Source organism: Typopeltis vanoorti, chromosome 14, assembly GCF_054136105.1.
Source record: "Typopeltis vanoorti isolate ZY-2024b chromosome 14, IOZ_Tvanoo_1.0, whole genome shotgun sequence".
In the NCBI taxonomy this organism is placed as follows: domain Eukaryota; kingdom Metazoa; phylum Arthropoda; class Arachnida; order Uropygi; family Thelyphonidae; genus Typopeltis; species Typopeltis vanoorti.
Window position 1 is genome coordinate 38403488 of NC_143562.1, and position 25179 is coordinate 38428666.

Consider the following 25179-nt stretch of genomic DNA (forward strand, 5'->3'; position numbering starts at 1 on the left):
GCAAATACAAATTTGAAAGACTATTTATGGAATCAGCTTCAGCCCTAAGAAACTCCCCAAACCTCAACAAATTTGGTTGTATGCGACTGCCCCAAATTTGGAAAGCATACATCAGCAGACCTTCAGCCCAACGGCCAAGAACACCTACTTAGCCTGCTAGAGGGCACCATCAGGACTTCTAGGAGAATGATGGCTTCATATCTTCATTCTCAGTTACTGTGTTGTAGTGCCTGCGTGCACGTGCCTTTTTTGTAAGTTCCTTTTGAAAATGGCAACGTGACGTTGCCGAAATATCGGAAATATTTATTAAAGTATAATTTAATTTATATTCGGATCTACGTTGTTCATTTCCCTAAGTGATTTAGAAAAGAAAAAGTTAAATTACTATCAATCCAAGTTTCATCTAGATACAAAATTGTTTTTTTCTCCTCCCTGAAACGTCTTATTGCTCTCAAATACTGCATTCTAGATAAAACATGTCACTTCACTCCATGATAAGTTTCCTTTTATTCTGGGACTTTTTAAAACAAAATCCGATTTCATGAAATATTTTCCTTAAAGTTTCTCTTTTCCAAGGAAAATTATTTTTTTATTTATGCACAGGAATCGATTGCGGAACAGTTGGCACTGTTCTCTCGACCACGTAAAATTCTTGAATAGTTCTTATAACGTCTACATCAAAATCATTCAATGCTACGGTTTTTGATGGTTTTCTTTACTCTGGCGCTTTTTTTTTAGGAGATTAAAATTTTGGCTTACCTTCACCTTTTGATTCCCTACGAATTCTTTTAACAGTCGACCCCTATACGCCTGCAATTGCACTTGCACATTTTATGACTTGAGAAAGGGGAACAAGGAGACTATTCTTTTTCGCAGAATGTCAGCACATTATTCAATATGCTTTTGCAAGAGCTACTGAAATGTTTAACAACAGAACTTGTTGACTGTACTGGATCCATCATACAAATTAATAATAAAAAAAAAATGCAAAAAAGTGACCACAAAAATCAAGCTAGTACTAGTACAGCGACAGACAAGAAAGCACGTGATTTCGCATGTTGGCGAGCAATTTGTACATCCTTCATTTCTTTCTCCCTTTCAGCATGAATCGACTATTCTTGGCAAAATGCCAAGGAGAGATCTACAAATGGTGGACAAACTATAGTTAGTATGTCTGCTGCACTAATGCCTACAATATGAGGTCTCAATATATTAATCAAGGCAACAAGCTCTACTCCTTTGTTTCTGATACTCCTTATCACATAAAACCAGAAAGAAACTCCTTATCATATATATTAGATGGCCTTTTCTCCTTCCTTTGATATACTGAGATATTCATAGATGGTAAAAATATAAGAATGAATGAACCTTTATCTTTTTAATTTCTTCAAACACAATATGCAGATAAAAATAAAAATACCCAGAACAGAGACAGAGATATAAAAAAAATCAATGGTAAGAATTACATTTGAGACAGAAGATCTCTGATTAGCATATAATTATATTTTAGTAGTAATTTAGCTTAAAATATTCAAAATTATACTGATATCACTATTTCTTATGAAAATATTCAGAATGTAGATTCAAAGTTATTTACCATCCCTAGAATAACCTTCAGCGCAACCACAGGTTTCTACTCTTACTAACTGAAGTTCAATTGATCGAATAGGAGCATCACATTTCTCTACACAGAGCTATATGAAACAAAAAAAAGTATTCAGAAATATAAAAGGTAAGAGAATGAGCAAAATAAATCTTTGAACTAGGTTACCTGAAGCTGAAATAAGCCTCAAGAAGTCAAATGTGAATTCAGCAAAGTACGATATTTATAAATTACCTTAACATTACTTAGCTTAGATGAGTCAAGTGGAGAGAATGGAACTTTTCAAAGTTCCATTCTTGGTTTTTAAAGCAGGAATTCTGGATTATCTCACCCTTAGCTCATCCACAGTACTAAATGTAAGATAGGTTTAAAACAGTTTGTCAATAGGATTAACAAAGTAAAAAAACAATGAGTTCAATTTGACCTTTTCAACCTCTGAACTAACATCCAAAAATTAATCCTTTTGCCTTTTACCTTATTTGAACATTTTTCCATTCAATCTTTCCAACTGAAGATAAGGATATGAAAATGAAATTATTAAAAAAATGAAACTTATTAAACATCTCATTTAATAAATTTCATTTTGAAACTTATTAAATGAGACATAAATAATAGGACAATGACAGAAAATGTCCAATAGGAATGCAATCAAAAAGGAATACAAATACTTAAAAAGCCATCAGAAATATGAATACTGAAAAGCCAGCTAGAGCAGACAGTATGACTTGAAATATGCAGAGCAGGCAATATCAGTGCCACTGTGTAATTCAGAAAAGATTCTCAAATGGGAGTTCCATGTTGATACACAGGTCCCCAAAATTCACAAACCTATTAACATCTTTTGTCCAATAGCTGACAGTATAGACAGTACCACCTACAAACTGGTCAAACATATATCCAAATCAATTCCCTTCTCCCATAGGCAACTCTCTTTTATTAAAAATCCCTTTAACTTGAAACCATTACTAAAAAATTTAACCTTGACATATGCTGACATCATGGCCAGCCTTGGCAGTACTTCACTGTTCATCAATATACCTTTAGCAGAGACATTAAGCTTCATTTTCCCTCTGATATAATCAGAGGTTAGTGAAAAATAGTGAATTATTCAAATTCACTATTTATTTTTGTTACTTCTTATGGAAGGGAAAAATATATAAACAGATGACAGGACTACTATGGGACTCTCCCCCCCCCCCCACACACACACAGCAAACTTCTTCAATGAACATTTTGAAAACTAAGAGCTCAACACAGCTACACTCAAATTAATGGTCTGGCTGTGCTATATCGATGATGTGTTTGCTATTTGGTCTCATGGCCCAGACATGTTAGATACATTTTTAGCACATCTCAACATTTAGCATCGTAAAATAAATTTCACATTAGAAAATGAAAGTAATTATTGTCTCCCCCTTTCTAAATACACTAGTGACATAATTTCCTAATGGCTCATTATCTTTTTCCATTTACAGAAAGGTATTTACTTGAGCAATCAAACTGCCACCACCCATCACAACAGTATGGCATCTTCAAAACTTACTCACTGAGCCAGCAGGGCTATTTGTTCAAAATGATACAGCCCTTGAAACTGAGCTCAGGGACCTTCACAACACTTTTTTTCAGCCAATGGCTACAGCCCATATAAAATACTGCATGCTCTCAATCCCCCCCACCCTGCAACTGACATGCAAGATCATAGCAAAACTATTTCTATCCCATATATTAAGGACACATCAGAAAAGATAATTAAAGCTCTCTACAAACATCTGCGCTCTTAAAAGATCAACTTCAATCTCTTGCACATTCTGGAGTGTATAAAGTTCCTTAGGCTTACTTTGGACAGAGTGGTAGATCATGTGGCATCCACCCTGAAGAACACAAAAATTTTCTGTGATCATCTATATGGCAAGCCAGGACAAGATTTCACATCGGACTAAATAGAGGAAGACATCGGTATTATACACAAGTGTCACAATAAGTGAGAGACTATTTTTAGAATCAGTATCTGCTATGGACATATGTTCTTTTCACTTTGAACACATTCTTTCTTCAGGTAAGGAAAACTTGCAAACCCCCACCCCTACTTTAATAAACATGGTTGCATTAATTTGCCAAAGATCTGAGAGACGGGTATTCTGAAACCACATAGCCTAACATCTTCAAATTAACTTTATGATTATTCAGCTCATAGATGTTTCAGTTACAATTTAAACCGTTTCTAATGATTTAGTTTAGTGCCTGTTACAGTTATAATTTGTGCTCTGAAGATGCTGGTTTTCTACCCAGCATCTTCAGAGCAACCAGAAAACCTTTGTCAGAAGGATGAATCCCAAATGATTTCAGATTTATCACACCAATTTATAAAAATGAAATAGAAATGTGTGAAAATTATAGAGAAATTTCCTTTCTGAGAAGTATATTCTAGGAAAGATTTATGCAAATATACTTGAGAAAAGACTAAGAAAAAAAAAAAAGCTGAAGAGGAAAATAACTAGAAAAAGGGCTGAAGAAGAAAAAATCATTTAAAACTAAACTGTGTCTATTTCTATTTTATTTGAATCTATTTTAAACACTCAATTTTCTGATGTAGAGGAACATATGCAAGTTTTCCTTACCTGAAGAAACAATATGTTTTCACAGTGAAAAGATGGAATATTTAATTAATCATTTAGCATATTTCATTCTGAGTATCAAAAAACATCAGTATATGAAAGTAAACGAACAATGGTGAATTTAAAAACAGCTGATTATAACTGTATGATGTAGAAATTTTTAATGCAGCTGCATGTGCTAAGTTCAAATGATAATACCATTAGAAATCTAAGCGAGAAAAGTTGCATAATTTATAATTACAATTTCCCAAATTTTGGGATTAGTAAGTCAATCATTGTGACTAAGATATGAATGGCATATAAGGTTTCAGAGCTTTCTTTCAACACATGTTCATATTTAAAAATGCTTTCATGAAGCAATTTGGTAATATTCCCAATGATAATTTCATAAGAGCCAATCTGTACTTATGAAATTTTATCAGCTGAACAAAGTGTTGATGCTCAGAGATTTGTTTCTCAGCTGCACAGCATGTTGACAAAGTAAGATAGGCTGAAAGAGCATGGGACTTGAAAAATACCTGGTAGCAAAAGGAACATGCCTGTGTTTAAGAGAGGACAATAGTACAAAAGTTTTGTTGATTACTTTGAAGGTACAAATTAGTAGAAACTTTCTTAGATATTTCAGAGCATGTTCACAGCCACTTCTCACATATGGAATAAGGATCCTACAGATAACAATTTTCTGAACTCACCTTTGAATTGTAACCATTTAAGAACATATCTGCTTAATAGTTTGATATTTCCTATTGGAGAAGTGCTTCACAGGAACATATACCATGAGTCCTTATTAAAAGAGATCTGATTACACTATATTCTGACAAATCTATTTGTTGGAGCATAAAGAAGAAAATACTTTCTTAGACATATTTAAAAGCCTGTCCACATGGTTAGCCTAGTGGCTTTGCACTTCGCAACCATATGCCTCTACAGTCAACAATATATCCCCCAGCGGCAGGCTAGGCAACAGGTCAGTTGGCAGTGGTACTAACAAAGGTCACATCTAAGTAACACGTGGACCCTGCATAGGAAGCGGGAATAACGCATAGTGAAAGAAGAAGAAGACATATTTAAAAGCCTAACCTGTTCTTATGGATCTCACATACCAAAAGCCTTTTTTGTAGTCTCGAAAACATTTACCTTGATGGACCCATGTTTCACTCAGGATTTCTCCATGAGTGCAGGTCACAAAGATGCTTCCAACAATCTCGATCTTCTCTCTTCCATGTTATACCCATAGATTTCACTAGTGGATCTTCCCATCTTGTAGGTGGTCTTCCTGGTTTTCTCTTTATTCTTGGTTGACAGTTGAGTATTCTATATGTCTATCTCTTATCCTTGAGTCTGGCTATGTGACCTGCCCATCTCATCTTGCTTTCATATACTGCAGTTACCACATCGTTATGCCTGATCTCTTTCTTAGTTCCACGTTTCTAACATGTTCCATTCTACTGATATTACAAATCCTGCGTTCTATTGCACGCTGAGTTATTCTGAGAGTATCTTCTTTTCTTGTCGTGTTCCATGTTTCTGATCCATATGTGAGTGATGGTAGAATATCACTATCAAATAGTTTTGCTTTCGGAGAGATGTCAAGATTTGGATCGGTGTTTCTTTTAGTTTGATGAATTATAGCCATGCAGCTTTCTTTCTTTTTGCTAGTTCTTCAGATAAATCGTTATTCATTTTTATTGTCTGTCCTAAGTACTTGTATGAGTCAACTTGTTCTATAGGGATAATTATCAATACATAGGTGACTGTCACTTGTGTAGATGTTTTTGATCCATTTTGTTTTTTCTAGATTCATATCTAAGCCTATCTTACTGCTGTTTGTGTATACTTTTTCACCCATTTCTTCTAGGTCTTTTGGGTTGTGGGATATCAGTACTAGATCATTGTCAAACATAAGAATTTGTAGCTTTTCACCATCTATGCTTATTCCTCCGTTTAGGTCTATTTTTTTCAGAATGTATTCTAAAGTGCTGGTAAATAGATTTGGGGAGATCACATCGCCTTGGCAGACCCTTCTCTTTATATCTATATTTATAGGTTGATCAAATAGGTCTGATTTTTGTTAATTTCTTTTGTCATGTGGATATAAGTAGGGTCCACATTTATTTCCAGTAAGGCACTGATGACTGCATTGTGTTCTATGGTATTGCTTTTTTAAAAGCAATAAAAAAGAAACATAGAGGGATTCGGTATTCTCTGCATTTTTCTGTTAGTTGTGAAATGACCTGGATATGATCTATTGTGGAGAAGCCTCTTCTGAATCCTGCCTTTTGCTCTCTGCTGGAGTTGTCTTCTAGTGTGTTTTGGATTCTGTTCAGCATTACTCTGTTCATGATCTTATATATGTGAGAGAGTGGATGATTGGATGATAGTTTTTTTATGTCTTCCTTGTTCCCTTTTTTGAATATATGGTTTTTGAGGTTTTCCATTCCTCTGGAATCTTTCTTTCTTTGAAGTACCACGTGAATCTGGCAGCCAAGGCTTTGAAAATAATTGGTCCACCTTGTTGGATTTCTTCAGCCTTAACATGATCAAGTACTGAGGCTTTACCTTTACTCATTTTCTTAAGGACATGTTCTATTTCTTCTGGAAGTACATCTGGTATATTGCTTGGTTTTGGAATGATAAGTTCTGAAACTTGGTTGCATAGAGATCATTATAAAAATTCTGCACAATTTCTTCTATCCTTTTTCTATTAGTATGTTTTTCTCTATTTCTTTTCAGGCTGGTTTTTGCCGGCACTGCTTCTCTTAATTTTTGTATCCTGAAAGCTTTGTAGTTTTCTGAAATTCTTTTCCTTAGTAACTTACAGATAATTTTGTATTCTAGAAAATTTTCTTCAGTTCTTTTCTCTTTTTCAGTAGTTCTATAGTTTGAGGTGAGAGTCGTTCTCTTTTCTTTTGTTTCACAGGAATTTCTGATTTTTTCTTGCACTCGTTGAATTTATTAATAAAGTCAATATAGTCATCATTTATGTAACAGTTTTTAATAGTCCATTCAGTTTCTTCTATGCACTTCCTGAACTTGTGTAGTCTATTTGTTTGGGTTATGTTTTATGGTTGATGTTGCCCTGATATGTTGTTCTTTTTTTGTGGTCTATTCTTATAATGGCTCTGAGGAGTCTGTGGTCAGAATCTATGTTGAAGTATGTTTTACCAATTGTACCAGTCTTTTACAGTCTGTTAAAATGTAGTCCATTTCATTTTTTGTGTTTCGATTCGGCGATTGCCATGTTCATCTTCTTCCTAGGCGTTTGTTGAAAAAAGTGTTCATGATAAGTTGTTCAGCTGCAGCAAATTCAGCTAATCTCTCTCCTCTTCTATTTCTTTCTTCTAGGCCATGTGGTCCTATAAACTTTTCATCTTCTTTTCCACATCCTATTTTGGCATTAAGGTCATCACCAATGAATGTGTATGTTGACTTGTAATTTAATGCCTGTTCAAGATTCATGTAAAAATTTTCTATTTCTTGATTATCAGCTACAGATGTTGGAGCATAGCAGGATATTAATTTTATTGTTATATTGTTCTCTATTCCAATTACGAGTACACCTATTCTTTCAGATATGATGTTACAAGAAAGGATCGACTTGGTGAGCTTAGATTTAACAATGAAGCCCACTCCACCTTGTTTGCCATTGTTTGAGGATGCTCCAAGGAGTATCTGTGCACCACTGTACCATCTTGCTGTCAGTTCTTTCAATCTTTTTGTTTCATTCACTAGTAGGATATCCAAGTTGATATTGGTTAGTTCTTTGATTAATAAATCTATTCTGTAGTCTTTTGCCAAAGTTCAAGTATTGAGGGTACCGAATGCCATTTTCATAGATTTAAGAGGCGGCCTGTTTTCATCTGCGAGATTCTTAGCACCCCTGGCCACACTCGGTGCCTTACTGCCGCTGTAGAAAGGTGAGTGTGGGCCGCGCAGGACTCGGGGCCGTTTCTGTTGTTGTAGTAGCATCTTTGCTGTGGTCGCATATACACTTCTCCTGACCAGGGTTCTGAAGTGTTTGCCAGAACTCTGTTAGTGATGTTGGGTCCAGGTCCGATAGTGGTTAGGTTTCCCAACACCCCCAGGGTGCACCATGGGGAGGTAGAGTTGGACCCCCTTGAAAACATACAGATTATAATTTACAAATATTTCTAGCAAAAAAAAAAAAAAAAAAAAAAATCAATCTTCACCAGAATTAAATTTATCCTTGAAAAGGAATCACAAGGAGTATTTCTGGTTGTTCAAATCTGCAATAAGAAAATGACAATTCTAAGTTGGCATACTGATGATGCACATAGCATCTGAAGAAATTTGGTTTGCAAATCAAATTTCTTCAGATGCTATATGCCTCAGTCTTCTGTTTAGTACTGAATAGCAGCATACAAACCAATTTTCAAACCAGTTTTAACTTATGGATCCAAGACTACAAACTGTTAAATATATTGTCGTCTGCACCATTGTTATGTCGTTACTCTTCCTATAATAATTTACTTCCTTTATGAATTTACCTCTCTACAATAACTACAAGACTTACAAAATTTCCCTGACTCTAATATCAGTATCACTTCTTACGTGTTCATTCTATAAGGAAAGCAAATTCTATATCTTTAATCAATTCCTAATTTTACTCATGTGCTTACCCTAACTGTTAAAGGTTATTTCTTGCTAAAAGAAATGAATCCTCTAATTTCTTTCTGGGGCCATCTCCTCTTCAGATATTGACAAATTTATTTTTTAAAGCTGCGCCAACCAATATCTTAGAATAGAGGGGACTCTTATTGGGAGATTTTTCCAGACTCTTGGTGCACATAGGTGAATAAATTTAGTGCTTAAACTCATAAATCAAATTCTTTACTGTGGCTAAGTAAATTCTTGTTTGCAGTTGTAACCTCTATAACAGCATGTTATACCTTTCTTTCAATCCCCCCCGCTATGGTTCAGATTAGTGAGTGGCAGTTTTGATTCATATCACAGGCAAAACTCAGGTATAGAAGAAAAAAACATATTTATTGGAATCTAAAGACACAATATACACTTAGACCAATCTCACTTTCAATTAGTTCAATGACATGTTAAATCAAACTGTATCAAACTGATTAATACTCTAATGCATGAACAATAAATCCTTCTTTTAAGTTAGAGATTAAACACACATAATATACATATTATACACTTCTACTCAATTTTCTACCTACTATGTTAGTCTTGCACATTAAACCAGTCACAATCATCTATAATCATTCCAGACAATTTGTCTTATGGATATTAGCCACTGCTAAATAATCACTTAAAGTTCTTAAATACTGTCCATACTTGATTATTACACTACAATGATCTTTCCCTTTTACTGACTGGGTAATTATTCAACAAAATCTGTACTTTACCATTTATTGGGGCAGGATCTCCAGGTCCGTCTGAACTGTCCTTCTTTGTTTCAATTACCTCTCGATACTTCCATAAGCCTGCGTCCACGTGGTGGGTCACTATGGTCATCAGATTAAGCTATGCTCTGCACCTGGCATTTTTCCCTTGTCTATTCTCGATCTGTTTCGGACCATCGTCGTTTCCACTGCTGGTTCTGGTATACTTCTGTGATATTATTCCGTCGGAACTTTCAGCGAAGGAACGAAGATAGCATATGCCGACATCTCACGCTTTCGTACCGGCAGAAATTCAGACATCGAAGGGAAAGGCGCACCGTCCGATATCATACTATCGCCGAGAAACAACCATCAGGAACTTCCGGTCCATGGGAGAAGTCGAATCATCATCCAGCAAAATAGGCGAAAAAAGCCTTGAGGAAGGGGTGCAAACCCTTTTTATTCTCCCTTCACTTCCCCCCTTTATAGCACCCTGTTACTAGCTGCGATAGCGCCCTCTTACTTTCTGCAATCCCCCCCCACTACTTTCTTCGTCCGCGGGGATTTCGGCACATCGTGAGATCTCTAACAACGTCTTCCGGGAAACAAATGTGCGTCGCTTTCCGAGATTGCCAATGCCTCAGGCCCATCCATGACCTTTGGACTATTGTTTACCTCTAACTTACCCATTCATTGTATACATGATGCATTCATATAATACTAATTTATACACAAAGTTCTATACATGGTATTACAATTCTACTAAAAGAAGGTAATTCTATTTCTATTTACAGTTAGTACTTTATTTCTTCTGCTCGAGTACAAGTTTTTTCTCTCAGCTGATTTTTCTGACTTGTTAATTCCTGAATGAATTGTTTCCTTTTAAAGGTTCTTCATTCAGGATGAAACAAAACCACAAGGTATGAAAGTTCTGAGAAGAATTAGAAGAATCAGTAGATGGCATCAGTGACAATCATATTAAAATGAGATTGGGCAAGAAGGTTTGATCAAGAATGACCAGATAAAGACCAAGATCTAGGTGGATTGATGCAGTTATAAGTGCTTCAGAAGAATAAAATACAAGATCTGACAAATAACATAACGATTTTGAAGAAAGTGTTACGTTATTTGCTGACAGAAAGCTATCAGTACTAGTAATAATGCAAATTATTACTAGTACTGATAGCATATGGTACTATATGGAAATCATATAGTACTATTGCAATATCCTGCTCCTTGAGGATTTAGCAGCCACAATACGCCCCCCCCCCACTTCCTCCTTCCTATTCTCCCAGAAGATTCTATAATTCCATTTCTATCTGTGTATGTACACATATATCATTCTCAGTTAACTGAGCATATTGATTTGATCATCAATGCTACAAACTGAGTGCTCTTATTTCTAATACTCATTACTTTAGTATATCCATGTCACTACTTTCTCACTAATCCACAACTTTGCTAATGTTCCCTTTTCTTCACTATACTTCTTTAAATATGACCATTCCATTCTGATGCCATCCAGCTTGCATTCTCTCTCTACTCTGCCATTACTTTCTCTCTCTCTCTCTCTTGCTATCATGCATTCCATCACTCTGTTTTGTCACAATCTTTTGCACACTTGAAATAGTAACACTTTTAATGATAAAAATTTTTTTTAACAACTTTTAATAATGACATTTAAACAACAACTATATTTTACCCTTAAATCCTACCTCGCCTGTAAATGGCTGAGTTATGCAACATACTGTTGAATCTAATTTGCCAGTAATGACAAAATTTGGAACTTTTCTTTTCTGAAACAAAGAAACAAAATAAGATGAAATATACACCTTGGAAAGTAGATATGAAAATTTAAAGAAAAGCTTATAATATAATAATATTTTGTTAAAATTGATATTACTATAAGAATTAGAACAGAAAACTTAGTTGCTCCATAGTGTTCCACTGCAATTTTTGCACTTTATTAAGTCCATCAAACTAATATTATAAAATGTGTTGTACTGCAATTATCTGAAAATGCCCATTTTAGTAGCACATATTTTTTTTCCAGATAGAAACATCTAATATACATTTATAAGTATTCAGAGTTAGAGAATCATGCATCCATTATCTTTTCTATATCTTTGCCATGTAATAATCATCATTTCATGGCTGTGATATATTCAAAAAATATGTTCCTCCTCAAGGAACATACAGAAATTCAAGATACCACAACAGAGCAACACAAGAACAACCTACCAGCATTCACCCCTCCTCACACTTTGAACTGATCTATGATTTGGAGTCATTAATTTGATTAATTCTTCTATTTATGTCTAAAAAAAATAGCTACAAGCCAGTTAGATCTTAAACTCCTCTGGATTTTTTTACCTGCAATTTTTGCTTCAAATGCTGTTTTTTTTTTAATCTGTCAACTCTGTTTAATGCACTACCATCTTATATTAGCTATGCTTACATATTCTTGGATACTAATGATTTAAAAATTCTAAAAAGGAGCTTGAATACGTTAATTTTTAATATGGTTCTGCCACTGATGCAATTCACTTTTTGAATTTTCTTCAGAGTCTCCATTCTTTGATCACATGATTTCTGCTTGCATGTAGAAAACAAAACAATTATCTTGAACTTGTAAGATAAATGCTCAAGCATATCAAGTAAGACACAAAAGATAAAACTTACCATACAATCTCAATTCAACAGGCAAATTATGACCACAACCTTATCCAAGTTTCCTTTTCTATGGGATGCCTTTGGCACTACACTAGTGCCAGATGAGATGAGATGATAATGATTTCTGCTCTTTCTTCACATAGTCTGATTAGTGTTTTTCTCTGATCCAGACACTTACTCTGATTAAGTAACTGAAATAGTTCTTACTAAAATCAGGGCTTTCATTCCAGTTAAAACTCCTCATTGCTGTTTGACACAATCTCTATACAGAATGTAGCTACACTCAAATATACAGGCTAGTTGTATGATGTCAATGAATGTATTTCATTGACATCATCATACAGCCATCATTAAAATATATTTTCCACAGAAAATATTGTAAATATAAATTGTAAATTTATATTTACAATATTTTAAATTTGTAAAATAAAATCTTTATATTTTCTACAGAAAAAATAAAGAATCAACTAACTGTGGTCTTCTTGAACATGTTAGTTACATGTCATTCATATAATTCAATATCATTTTCTATTTATAGAAAGCCAGCACAACAGAAGACCGATGTAAATAATCCCACCACCATCTGTTCCAACATTACAGTATCCTTAACTCCCATATAGGCATTAAGATATACACAATCAATGGAGACTAGAATTACAATGGCTTCCAGAACAAGGACAGTCATGTGAATGGAAGGCGACAGTGGCTCTCTCTGTGGTGATGTTTTGTGGTTATTGCTGATGGGAAGAAAGAACAGAGAACCAAAATTTATGCAGAATTATATCATTTCTGTGGTAACTCAACAGGTTTTATAGCACATGAACCACTTCTAAGAACAATATCTGTGATTTAAACCTGAATCTATGTAGCAGCTCTGCTTTTTTCCACCTGAAGAAATGGTTTTCATCTAAGGTATGTTGGGCTAGTTGGTGGGCATGTTGGGTACAAAATGAGCCAGATTTCTTAAATTACTTACTTTTCTTAAACACTGCCATGACAGTAGTCTAATCCCTACATGTGTCAGGATTACACAAGGCTTTTGCTCCCCTCAAGCACTCAGAATTTATACAGATACCAGCCTGTCTCTACCTAAGGAATAAATAAAAATGCCCACAAGATTCTTAGTGTTTTCAACACAATATGTAAAGATTTTCACCTTAAGCTTTCATAGCAGTTCATACCTGATATTTGGGCATTCACAAAATGGCTCTCAGCCAATAATGAACTGAAAATATTTAACCAGAAATTTAATCACGAAGTTCAGCATGCTTCCAACAAAGGAAAGTGTTAAGCAACTTCCAGCAGACAAGGTAATTCATAACTTGTCAGATTATGCACTTTCGCAAATGAAACAAAAATTTTAAACAAAGGTTTCAATTCTGCTATAACACTGAAGAAATCCCTTGTGCACTGATCATGGCAAACACAGAATTTGGCATCAAAAGACTGCCACCAGACAAAGCCAACATTATTAAGTCAAAAGCCTCACATTTCCTAAAAAAAATGCATGCCATCCAGAATGTAACATATCCAAGGGACAAAAAGTCTTGAGAAATCTAAAACTAAAATGTGATCCTTAATGCAGTTGACTATAACAACAAAACAAAATAATTGCTGTCAGATATGTCAACATACATTCCAACAGCAAAGGATCCCATTGATAAAAAATAAAACGATATGTCTTTTAGACAATATAACAAGCTTGCCAACTGAAACTTATGTTCAAATTAAAAATTTTTTTTGCCCATAGTGAGGTTCCATATCTGTGGATCTTAGGTAGCCCATATCTCATTGGTCCACAGATATGGAACCTCGCCATGCCCCATCGTTGATGTCATAAATAGCCCTACCTATAAACTTGGTAAACATTTGTCATCTGAACTCAACAAGCATATTGGCAAGACATCATCTTACATTAAACATTGCACATTTTAAAACTGTATATAAAACCTTTAATTAGAGGAAGAGGATCACTTAGTAAGCTTTGATGTGTGTCATCTTTTTTCACTAACATTCCAGTGGACAATACACTAAAGCTGTTTTCCAAAAGACTGCCCACCCCCAGATATTTGCATAAGCTTTAAGTACTGCCTTGAGTTAGGGTATTTTAGCTGGAATAACCAGCTCTTTAAACAAATTGAAGGTGTAGCAATTGGTTCCCTACTTTTGTCCCCCTCCCCCACCATTAACTTATACATGGCATCCTTTGAAATACTGACACTTAATTCAGCCACCTTCAGAAAGTTTCGCTGAGGTATGTAGATAATGTCTTTGCCATTTGGTCACATGGCCCACAAAACTCTCCAACTTTACAATTCCTCAACAATATGAACCCCAAATCACTTTTACTATTGAAGAGTAAAAAAGAAGGACTCTAGTCTTCTCGGACCTATCTGGTTTCCTTGGTTACAAGGAAACCAGATAGGTCCCCTCATTACGTTCAGTCTATTGGAATCCTCTACACAGGCAGATACTTGCATGCCACTTCACATCACTATTATGCCCAAAAGGAGAAGCAGCTATGTGCTACAAAAAAAAAACCCATTGAACTGTAACAGAAATGAAAGTGTAATTCTGCATAAATTTTGGCATGCTACCCCTACCCACCCATCAGCAATAATCATGAAACAGCACCACAACTACAGAGAGCGCCACTGTCACCTTCCATGAATATGACTGTTCTTGTTCTGGAAGCCATTATAATTTTTCCTCATTGAATATGCATCTTAAAATGCCTTTGATAATGCTAGCTTGAGCTAGTGAAACATCAGGTTGTAAATACTTAATTTAGTTATTAGTTATTTCCTTCCTATGTAGTTTATACCAAAAATTTTGAACAGTACCTTTAAAACATTAACATGTAGGTCTGATGATATTTGTTCTATTAACATAACAGGTGCTTCTTCACAGTTGTGAGGTGACAACAATTTCTCCTTCAGCTGGAAAAATCTGAGTATAAAGTCTTATAGCCTTGGTCGCTTCAGCTGTAATTTCAACCCAACCCACTCACACACCACTGAACTTAATTAACCACACCACATTTTTTATAACTAGAAAAATTTTTACAACCAGAAGACTCTTGTAAAATACCTACTTTGCCTCCTTTCCACAACTCAAAATAATAAATCAAAGCTATTTCCACCTCTTATATCTGAACAGACAAAGGTACTACATAATCCTCACATCACTTCTAAACCATACATCAAACATTGACTATTTTCATGAAGACAACTTCCATCCTTTCAGACATCTAGCAGTGTATAAAGTACCGTGTGTTTGCAACTTAGCTCACTTTGAACAGACAACTAGCACATCTGCCTTGAAGATTTACAGTATTTGCCAGCATATAAGACGCACTTTTTTTCTTTGAAAATAGATCTGAAAACCAGGGTGCGTCCAATATGCCAATACTCAGTTTTTTTATTACTTTCATTTCTGGAAATTTTCTCTGTTTCGAGTTATGCGATTTCTTTCTTGCTTCCTTGCGGTGTGTGAGAGCATTCCAGTTACGTAGAGTTCAGTGGATGTGCATGCGTTGACATCAACGATCACAGCTGTTCCTATTCATTTAAACTTTCCAATTGTTGTCGTGGTTGTTGTGAACGTTGATAAATTTCTGCCCCGTTAAATTTTCTCTAAATTTCTTGGCAAATTATGGCTGAAAAACGTCAGCATTGCTACAATATTGAAAAAGCCTAGCATTTCGCAAGTTTCTGAGTGGGTCAAAGCTTCATCTGATGATGTGAAAACTGAGACAGTGTTTAAATCATTTAAGAAGTGTGGCATTAGTAATGCACTGGATGGTACAGAGGACAATTTGTTGTAAGAGGACACAGATTCTGATTTAGAAGAGGTTTCAAGTGTCTCTTCATTTAGCTCTGGAGATGAATTTCTGGGTTTCGATGAAGAAGATTAAAAGGTGGGTACTCTTTCTTAGTAAGATTAGGTATTTGTTGAAAGTAGACTTACTTATTACTTCATCATCAAATTCCTGACATGTGCCCTCAAGGAGTGTACAGGATATGATAGTACTACATGAAAAATTTACATCATTACTCACTTCTTATCTACAATTTTCCTCCAAATCAGTCTGTTACTTGTTCAGACTCCAACATTATCAGATCTTATATTTCTATCGTCTAAGGCACTTTGTACCGTATCAATCCACCTATATCTTGGTCTTCCTCTGGGTCGTTTTCCTGCCAATCTGGAGAAGAACACTTGTTTTGCTAATCTTTCCTTGCCCATTCTGTTTAAGTGACCCTACCACCTGAGATTAGTTCTGCTAACGCATTCCTGGATGCTGACAATGTCAAGTTCTTTCCTAATATCCTCGTTTTTAATATGATATTGCCATTGATGCCATCTGTTCACGCCTCTAATCTTTCTCAGGACTCTCATATCTGCAGTCTCTAGTCTTTGGTCAAGTGTTTTATTTCTGACCCAGCTGTCAGATCAATAGGTTAAAACTGGTTTGAACACTGTCTTGTATACAGCTAATTTAGTGTTCTGACTAATTTCTCTCTTATTCCATATGAATTTATTCAATTGACTGCCTACCATACCAGCTTTGTTGATTCTGTTGTCTATTTCCATATTTAATTTAACATCTTCAGTAAAAACCGTGCCCAAGTAGCTGAAATGTTTTACTTGTTCCATCACAGTTGACATTTTCAACAATTCTACCTATTTTCATTGTCTTTGTCTTTTTAATGCTGACCTTCATACCATATCTATTACAACAGTTATTCAATTTAGTCAGGGAATCTTGCAAACTTGTAGTAGATTTATTTAGAAGTATAACATCGTCTGCATAAAGCAAAGAGCTGACATTAACATCTCCAATTCTGATATCATGTTTAATACTAACTTCCTTCATAATGTGATCCATATAGATAATGAATAACAGAGGGGATAATGTACATCCTTGTCTCACACCAGATTTAACATTAAACCATCGTCCTGTACCTCTTTCAATTCTAACTGCCGACTTACAACACAAATAAAGACTAAATATTGCTTGATATAATGCCCCATTGACACCATACAACCGTAGTGTATTGAATAGCTTCTCTCTTGGCACCTTGTCATATGCCTTTTCCAGATCGACAGAACTTAAATACAGATCTTTGTTATATTCCCAAGCTTTCTCAACTATTTGTCGTAAAGTGAAGATCTGATTCTGACAGCCACTATTTGGCCAGAATCCAGCTTGTTCTTCATCAAGCTTTTCTTCCACAATTCTTCTCAACTGTTTCTCAAGTATACTTGCATAGATCTTGCCAGGAACACTCAGTAGGGAAATACCTCTGTAATTCTCACATTCAGTTTTATTTCCCCTCTTTATATATGGGTACTATTAGAGCTCTACTCCAATCATCGGGAATTCGTCCTTTTGTCCAGGCTCTCTGAACTATGCAGTGCAGCCACTGTAAGACTTTTATACCACAATCAAATCATTTTTTTACCACCATCAAATCTGAATTTCGATCAGAAATTCAGCATTTCTGATCGAATATCATCTACTTCTGCTGCCTTTCAATATTTCTAGCCTTTGATGGCTTTTTCTACTTCAAATATGGATATGTATTCATGTTGAGTGTTTTTTACCACTGTGCTATCACTGCTTCTTTTATAGCACTCTTTCCTTCATTTCTAAGCTTCTTCAACAACCTCCAGAATATCTTACCACCTTCTTGATATTTATTTTCTATGTTCTTGCCAAAGTCCTCCCATGACTTTTGTTTAGCTAGTTTTACACAGTGTTTCGCTTTCTTATATTTGTCTCTATATTCTCTAAGAGCACAAGCTGACATATTTGCCAGGAACTTTTGTTATGCTTTCTTCTTTTCCTTCACTGCCTCTTTAACTTCCTGTGTCCACCATGGAGTTCTGATTTTTCTATCCTTGCAGACACCCTCACTACATGCCTCTCTGGCTGAATCAATCAGGGTTTTCTTCAAGGCTTGCCAATGAATCTCCAAGGTTTGGTTCCTGTTCTCAAACTCTTTCATTTTTTCTTCAATAATCTTTATGTATTTTAGTCTGCAGTACACATCTGAGAGCTGCTCAATTTTTATTCACTTTAAAACTTTCTTACATGCCATTCTTTTCAATATGAAATTCAATTTTATCCTGCTCAAGACTAAATAGTGATCACTTCCAATTTCAAATCCTATGTACACTCTGGTGTCCTGCACCAGGGAGAAAACATCACTATCAACAATAATATAGTCAATGAGACTTTTCTTATTCCTTGCCTCTTCTCTCTATGTGAATATGTGCACATTTTTATGTTGGAACATGGTGCTAGTAATAACCAGTCCATGTCCTGAGCAGAAATCCAACAGATATTTGCCATTATTATTAGCTTTGCTCTTTTCTCCAAATTTTCCCAAAATATTTTTGTATGTCTGACAATCATTTCCTACTCTGCTATTTAGATCCCCAACAAGGACCAATTTTTCCTTTTTCATTGTTCAGTTGCTTTTTCTAAAGCTTCAAAAAATTCCTCCACTTCTACCTTAGTAGAACCTTCTGTGGGACCATAGGCACAAATAAGTCTCATTGTCCAGTTCCCCATTCTGATATTTGCCCACATCACTCTACTTGAGACTGCCTGCCATTCAAGAAGATTAGCCTCATATTTTGTGTTGAATACTATGGCTACTCCTTCTTTACCTTGATTATAATTTCCTGAATATAACATTTTGTATTTATTGCTCAGAAAGAGCTCACCAGTTTGTCTTTTTTGTTTCAGTCATCCCTATTATGTCGATCTGGTACTTATCTAATTCTTCAGCTAGCTCCATTTCTTTGCCATTCAGGCTTCTTATGTTGATAGTACCGATCTTTAACTCTGGTGATGTTAAGTTGGGGTGTGTTTTCAGATTTGTTCCAGTAGCTGACTTATCGCTGTTTGCCCTGGTTCCCTGGCGAAAACAACGGGGGCCTTGTTTAACCGGGCGATGCCCCAGCCGGCATGAAATTTTGTCGTGTTGTACCATCATTTTCTATATTGGTTTAAGCCAATAAGAATAAATTTGGTCGGCTAAATCCCAAATTGCCAGCCCATCCTCGTTTGTTCAGTATCCATGTAGATACCCAACTTATTACTTTATATTTGAAATACTGTAAATTCATTATAATATTCAGTGATAAAGTTTTTTTCCTAAAAAATGTGTACAAAAAAGGGGGGGTGTCTTATAGGCCAGCAAATACAGTATATCTTTGAGGACACTTACCATAATATGCTGGCCTGTTTGTTCGACTGGTTAGCATATGCACTCTCCAGCCAAAAGGCTGCGGGTTCGAATCCTGCCATGGGCATGGATGTTTGTGATAGTCTGTGGAAATGTGTATGTGGAAAAGTGGTGGTGGGCGGTAGATGGTGTTGGTATAGATGCAGTTAGTTGTAGTTGATGGATGAGTGGTGGAGACAGAGAGTTGTAGAGTAGATACTCTCCCCTGATGAGTCTTTGGACTCCCTGGAGGTGTCACATAATAATAATGACAGCAACCATCATTATAGTAAGTCAGGACTGATTATGCTTTGGGTATTCCTTCCCAAAGGATACAAAAAAATAATATTACATAGAAGCCATCCAATCTGAGAGACTATTTTTGGTGCATCAATGTTAGCAATGAAACACTTCCCACTACAACAAGTATAGTCACACATTGATTTGATCTAAAATTTGTGAGATTATTATTCATAGGCTACCTATATACAAAGCACATCTAGAAACAAAGTTCCAATCCTGTACTGGCAGTCTAAGTGGTAGGAGTGGAAGATGTGCCTCTGCAGTGATGGAGGAGTCAAGAAGTGTATGATAGATATATTTTCAGTTCTCAGTCCATGTTTATATGCTATCATGCCATAAAATGAGTAAGCAAATCCAAAATCCTGCTTGTTGTGAGATATGGTCAGTGATTAACATTTTGAAATGCAAAACATTTGCCTGGCTGAAATTTAGCAGCAAGTTAGAGAAAATGTCATGAGAAAGAATGGTGAGATGTAGATATTCAGTGAAGGGAGGATGAAGTAGATCGCAGTTTTTTTTTAGTGTCTCGGAATAAACATCTGCATTTATTTGTCATTCCTGATGAGCAAACTACTGCATATGTCTCAAAACATGGTACACATGATCTTCTTGGAGGAAAGCATGCCAAAAAAAAAAAAAGCAGCATGCTTTCCTTCTTGGCCTTTAGCTTATGAGTTTTGTGTGGTAAAGAATGAGAGATGTGCAGGAAATATGTATTCAGCTCAGAAACAGTGAATCTTCATTTTATCTCAAATTTTCTCATTCATTTGGTCAAGAAAAGTGATAGCAATTAATGACAGGCAGCCAGTTTGGTCATTCTTGGAGATCCATTATATAATTGGCAGTTTGCTCATTGATTTTATGCTTCAAGGAACACCAATAAATGCAGATGTTTACCATCAGACTAAAAAAAAATTTAAAAAAAATAAAAAAAACCTGGAGATGTTATGATTCATATGACAACTGAAAATGTTGTCATTTCATTCTTACAACAAAATTTAATTTAGTTCCTGGATGTACTTTGTATCAGGAGTCCCAGACAAGTATATATGCTTGAACTTCGGTTCTCGCTTTTTTTCCCATTACAATTTTGAATTGTTTTTCAATGGTTATTTGATTGTAATGTCTTATGTTTTCTTATGATACTTCTGTGCTTCAAGGATGTGAGTTTGAATTTAGTAAAGTATCAGCAGACAATAAATTTATAGTTTATTTTGCCCTTGTAAGGTATGCCCAGCTAAAATGTATTTCTCACTACTAAAACACATTGTCTGATCATACCTGCACCCCACACATGACACTGATGTGCCTATAGGTTCTTCAACCTCTTGTACTGAATCAATATTAAAAAAAAAATAATAAAATCTGGATGGGAGAGTCTCCATTTCTGATAAAAGAAACATAAAAGATATGCTAAATTAAGAATCTCTGCAGTATCTGGAAAGACATACCATTTGTTTGGAAATGGCCTAGATTCAAATCCTGTGCAGGATGTGAAGAATGCATTTACAGAGCTTTTCATGTGATAAAAGGGAACAGAGCAAACTAGAGACTAGACTTATTGTTCTGTACAAGTAAAGTAAAATTAAATTAAATTAAGAAAACTAAGTTTCTTGGCTAATAAACGATTCTGTTAAAATGTTAATGATGAGATGAAATTATTGAGTGTAACTTTCACATCTGATCCATACAGTTCATGCAAATATGGAATTACTTACATCTTTTATATTCTGAAGAGAATCAGGAGTGATAGAAAAGTTAACAGGTCTGGCCACAGCTTTCTCTGTTGGATCCTGTATTAAAAAAAATCTGTGATGTAAAGTCCATTTTTACTATAGCGAACAATATTATAGCAATTTTCATCCATAGCTGCTTTACAATACAAACAAAATAAATGATTTATTTAATGAATTATCAACATTTTGCAACAAACTTGTTTGTAAGACAAATGCATGCAATTCTCTCTAATCAATGATGGTTAATGAACGTAGAAGGCTATTACATTCCAATAATTTTCTGGAATGCTAAACAGCCCAGGAAACATAATGCATGAGCTTCAAGAATTCATGACATGTCATGATGTTAACATGTCCTGGTAAACAAATGCATCTCCACCCAGCCAAAAATTCAATGCTCAGAAACTACGTTTTATATTGCAATGACAGGCCCAATGCCAGGGGAGGAGTAACAGGTATCTTTATAAAAAGAATACTAATACAGCAAAATCGAAAAACCCTCAGCTGCTAATAGTGAGATCACAGAATGGAAATCTAGACAGCCAATGCAGGTAGCCTGGATTGGCTGTCTAGATTTCTACAACTCCACCAACAAATGGCTACTTGAAACTTTAACAGACTTAGCAGAAATACTAGACAAGAAATGAGCAGTGCTAGTAGCAGGCAACATAAATGCCAAGCACCCAGTCTGGAATAGCACAACCACTAATCGGAACAGTAAAATACTCAACGATTTTACCACCACAAGGATTATCGCAGTTGTGGGACCTCAAGAACCCACACATTATAGCACAACAGGATGTCCCAATATTTTAGACATTGCTATATTCTGAAATGTTGCTCTTACCAATATAGGCTAAATGTGGTGGATGACCTCAATTTGTCATATGAAATCTAAAGAGATGATTAACAAATACTGACTGCTCCCCCCCCCCCCCCCTCCCAGAAAAAATCAAGAATCTTCTCTCAAGAACTGAGCCAAGTGCCGGTATCACAGAATGCTGACTCCTGATGACTGACAAACCTTCAACAGAGCCACCTATTCAAGTGGGAAATGAAACTGCTGTCCCTAAACATTGAGAATGATCACTCACTATGGAAGATGACAAAGGCTCTTAGAATGAACCACAAATCCCTCCCACTAATCCATGGTGAAACAGGTTTGGTCTATCGTGATGCTGAGAAAGTAGAAGCTTTCACTGACAGTTTAGAAAAACAATGCAGCCCAAACTATACACATGCAGACCTAGATTTCATCAGGAAAGTTCATGGCAGTGTACACAACATGTTGATATGCACAAATATCCCAAATGACACCCGCTGAAATACAAGAAATAGTCAATGTAAAGAACAGGATGAAAATGGAGGAAAGTAAACTGTAAAAGGAATCAAAGATGATAGCAATGACATGAGAACTGAAGATAAAGATATTCTAGATCTGGATTAATTACTTTGAAAGCCTGTTAAGCAAACCGTCAAAGGACCACAGGTCCTTTGACGGTTTGCTTAACACAAACTTTTTTTACTTCAGGCAAAAAAACTATCAAAAACTTCAAATGTGGAAAGGCATCTGGAGTAGTAGATGATATTACAGAAATGCTCAAATATGGAGGTGTAAAAGTTTCGCAGCGACTATACTGCATAATTCAGAGAGTACAGTCTGAAGGTTAAATTTAAGATGAATTAATTAGAGCTCACAGTTCCCCATCTATGTGAGAATTACAGAGGAATTTTTCTAATAAGTATTCCAGGTAAGATTTATGAGCATACTTAAAAACAGGTTAAAAAAAAATTTGGGCAAGAAACGAAACCTGGAGAACAAGAAGCTGGATTCAGACCAAATAGAGTTATCGAGATAAGATTTTCATTTTATAATAAAAAGTTGAGAAATCACGGGAATATAACAAGCATCTACTTATTCCAAAGGCATATGACAAGGTGCTCAATGAAAAGCTCTTCATAATTTTACAGTTATAAGGGGTAAATAGAACATTATTAAAAGCAATACAGAATTACAAAAAAGCAAAGTCTACATTTTAAATTGTAAATCAGAGAATCTCTAACTCAGATTCTCAGGATTCTCTAACTAAACTGAATAACAGCTGTAACAAATTTGGCATGAAAATCAGCAATAAAAAGACTATGAAAATAGGTACAAACATAAAAAATTTCAATTATATCTCAGCTATTTAGGCACAATTTTTAGTGAAGATGTCAAGTTAAATCTGGAAATAGACAGCAGAATAAGCAAAGCTGGTATGGTGGGTAGCCAGCTGAATAAATTTATATGGAATAAGAGAAACTGGCCAAAATACCAAACTAGTAGTATACAAGACAGTGTTCAAATCAGTTTTATGTTATGGATCTGAGAGTTGGGCTAGAAATAAAACACTTGACCAAAGATCAGACATCACGGATCTGAAAAAAATTATGTTCCTAAACCGATGGCATCAGTGGCAGAATCATATCAAAAATGAAGATATTAGGAAGGAACTTGACATTGTTAGCATTCAAGAAAGTGTGAGCAGGGCTAATCTAAAGTGTTATGGTGGCTTAAAAAGAATGGGTAAGGAAAGACTAACAAAGCAGGTGTTTCATACCACAATGGTAGGAAAATGATCCAGAATAAGACCAAGATCTAGGTGGATTGATCCAGTCAGAATGCTTTAAAATACCAAAATGTTAGATATGAAATTATAGGAGTGCTGACAAGTAATAGACTAATTTGAAGGAAATCTGTTGAGAGGAGATTAGTAATAATGTAAACTTAATCATGTAGTACTGTCATAGTAGCCTTTACACCTCTTGAGGAAATATTTATAATGATAAGACCATCTGTAGTAATGCAAAGTGACAATAACTCTGCTGTGATAAAATTTAGGATTCAGGACACATACAGAATGTCCACTTGACATCTTCTATACTCAAGCAGTTCACTTTTGGTTTCAATTGAATCATTTTTATGGGCAAAATCGTTCAGTGATATTAATAAATCAACACTGGCTGAATGGAATTTAATGCAGTCGGTATAGTGCTATTAAAACTTGTCAAATTGTTTCAATTAGACCATTTGTAGTGACACAACTGGGAAACACAAAATTATTTGACAGAATTTTTTGAATAATGCAAATCTATTACAAAAACATCATAATAGGTCTAACAAATCAAAAATATTGATAATTGAACCAAGAAAGGGAGGGGAGAGATCATGTAATGGTAAAAGATAATGGAGAGAAAGATATCTTCACAAACCCTTAAGGAATATGGAGACTAACCATAGTTTCTGATAAATCATCTAATCTTCACCTCCTTGTTGTGCACCCAAGTATTAGATATCCACCTGGATGCTGAATGAATAAGAAAGAATAGGCAATATGGGATGTTGCCAACCAAATGTACTCCTTATTGACTTAAACCAAAAATTATGTAACAATATAGTGAAATATGTCATATGATTATGACATTTCCAGGCTAAACAATATCACCTGCTGTTTTCGTCAGTACACCAGGGTGAATAGAGAAAACTCAACTAACAAAACATTACCTCTGAAGAATTAAAGACAGACCCCATAACATAAGCAGTATCAATGGAAAAAAGTGGAACCAGCCAAACAATTAGAGAAGTGCCATATCAAAGTGAATGGTGTT

At 35.3% G+C, this 25179-nt stretch overlaps 1 protein-coding gene across 1 annotated transcript in view; it reads right to left on the reverse strand.

The window, feature by feature from the left end:
* The window catches only part of LOC150099374 (vacuolar protein sorting-associated protein 26C), a 113788-nt gene that overhangs the window by 15482 nt on the left and 73127 nt on the right, over positions 1-25179 (reverse strand). The window contains exons 5-7 of the mRNA XM_090403719.1: positions 21514-21588; positions 11294-11374; positions 1598-1694 (exon numbers count right to left, since the gene is read on the reverse strand). Of these exons, the coding sequence (XP_090259845.1) occupies positions 1598-1694; positions 11294-11374; positions 21514-21588 (253 nt within the window). The remainder of the gene's footprint in view (positions 1-1597; positions 1695-11293; positions 11375-21513; positions 21589-25179) is intronic.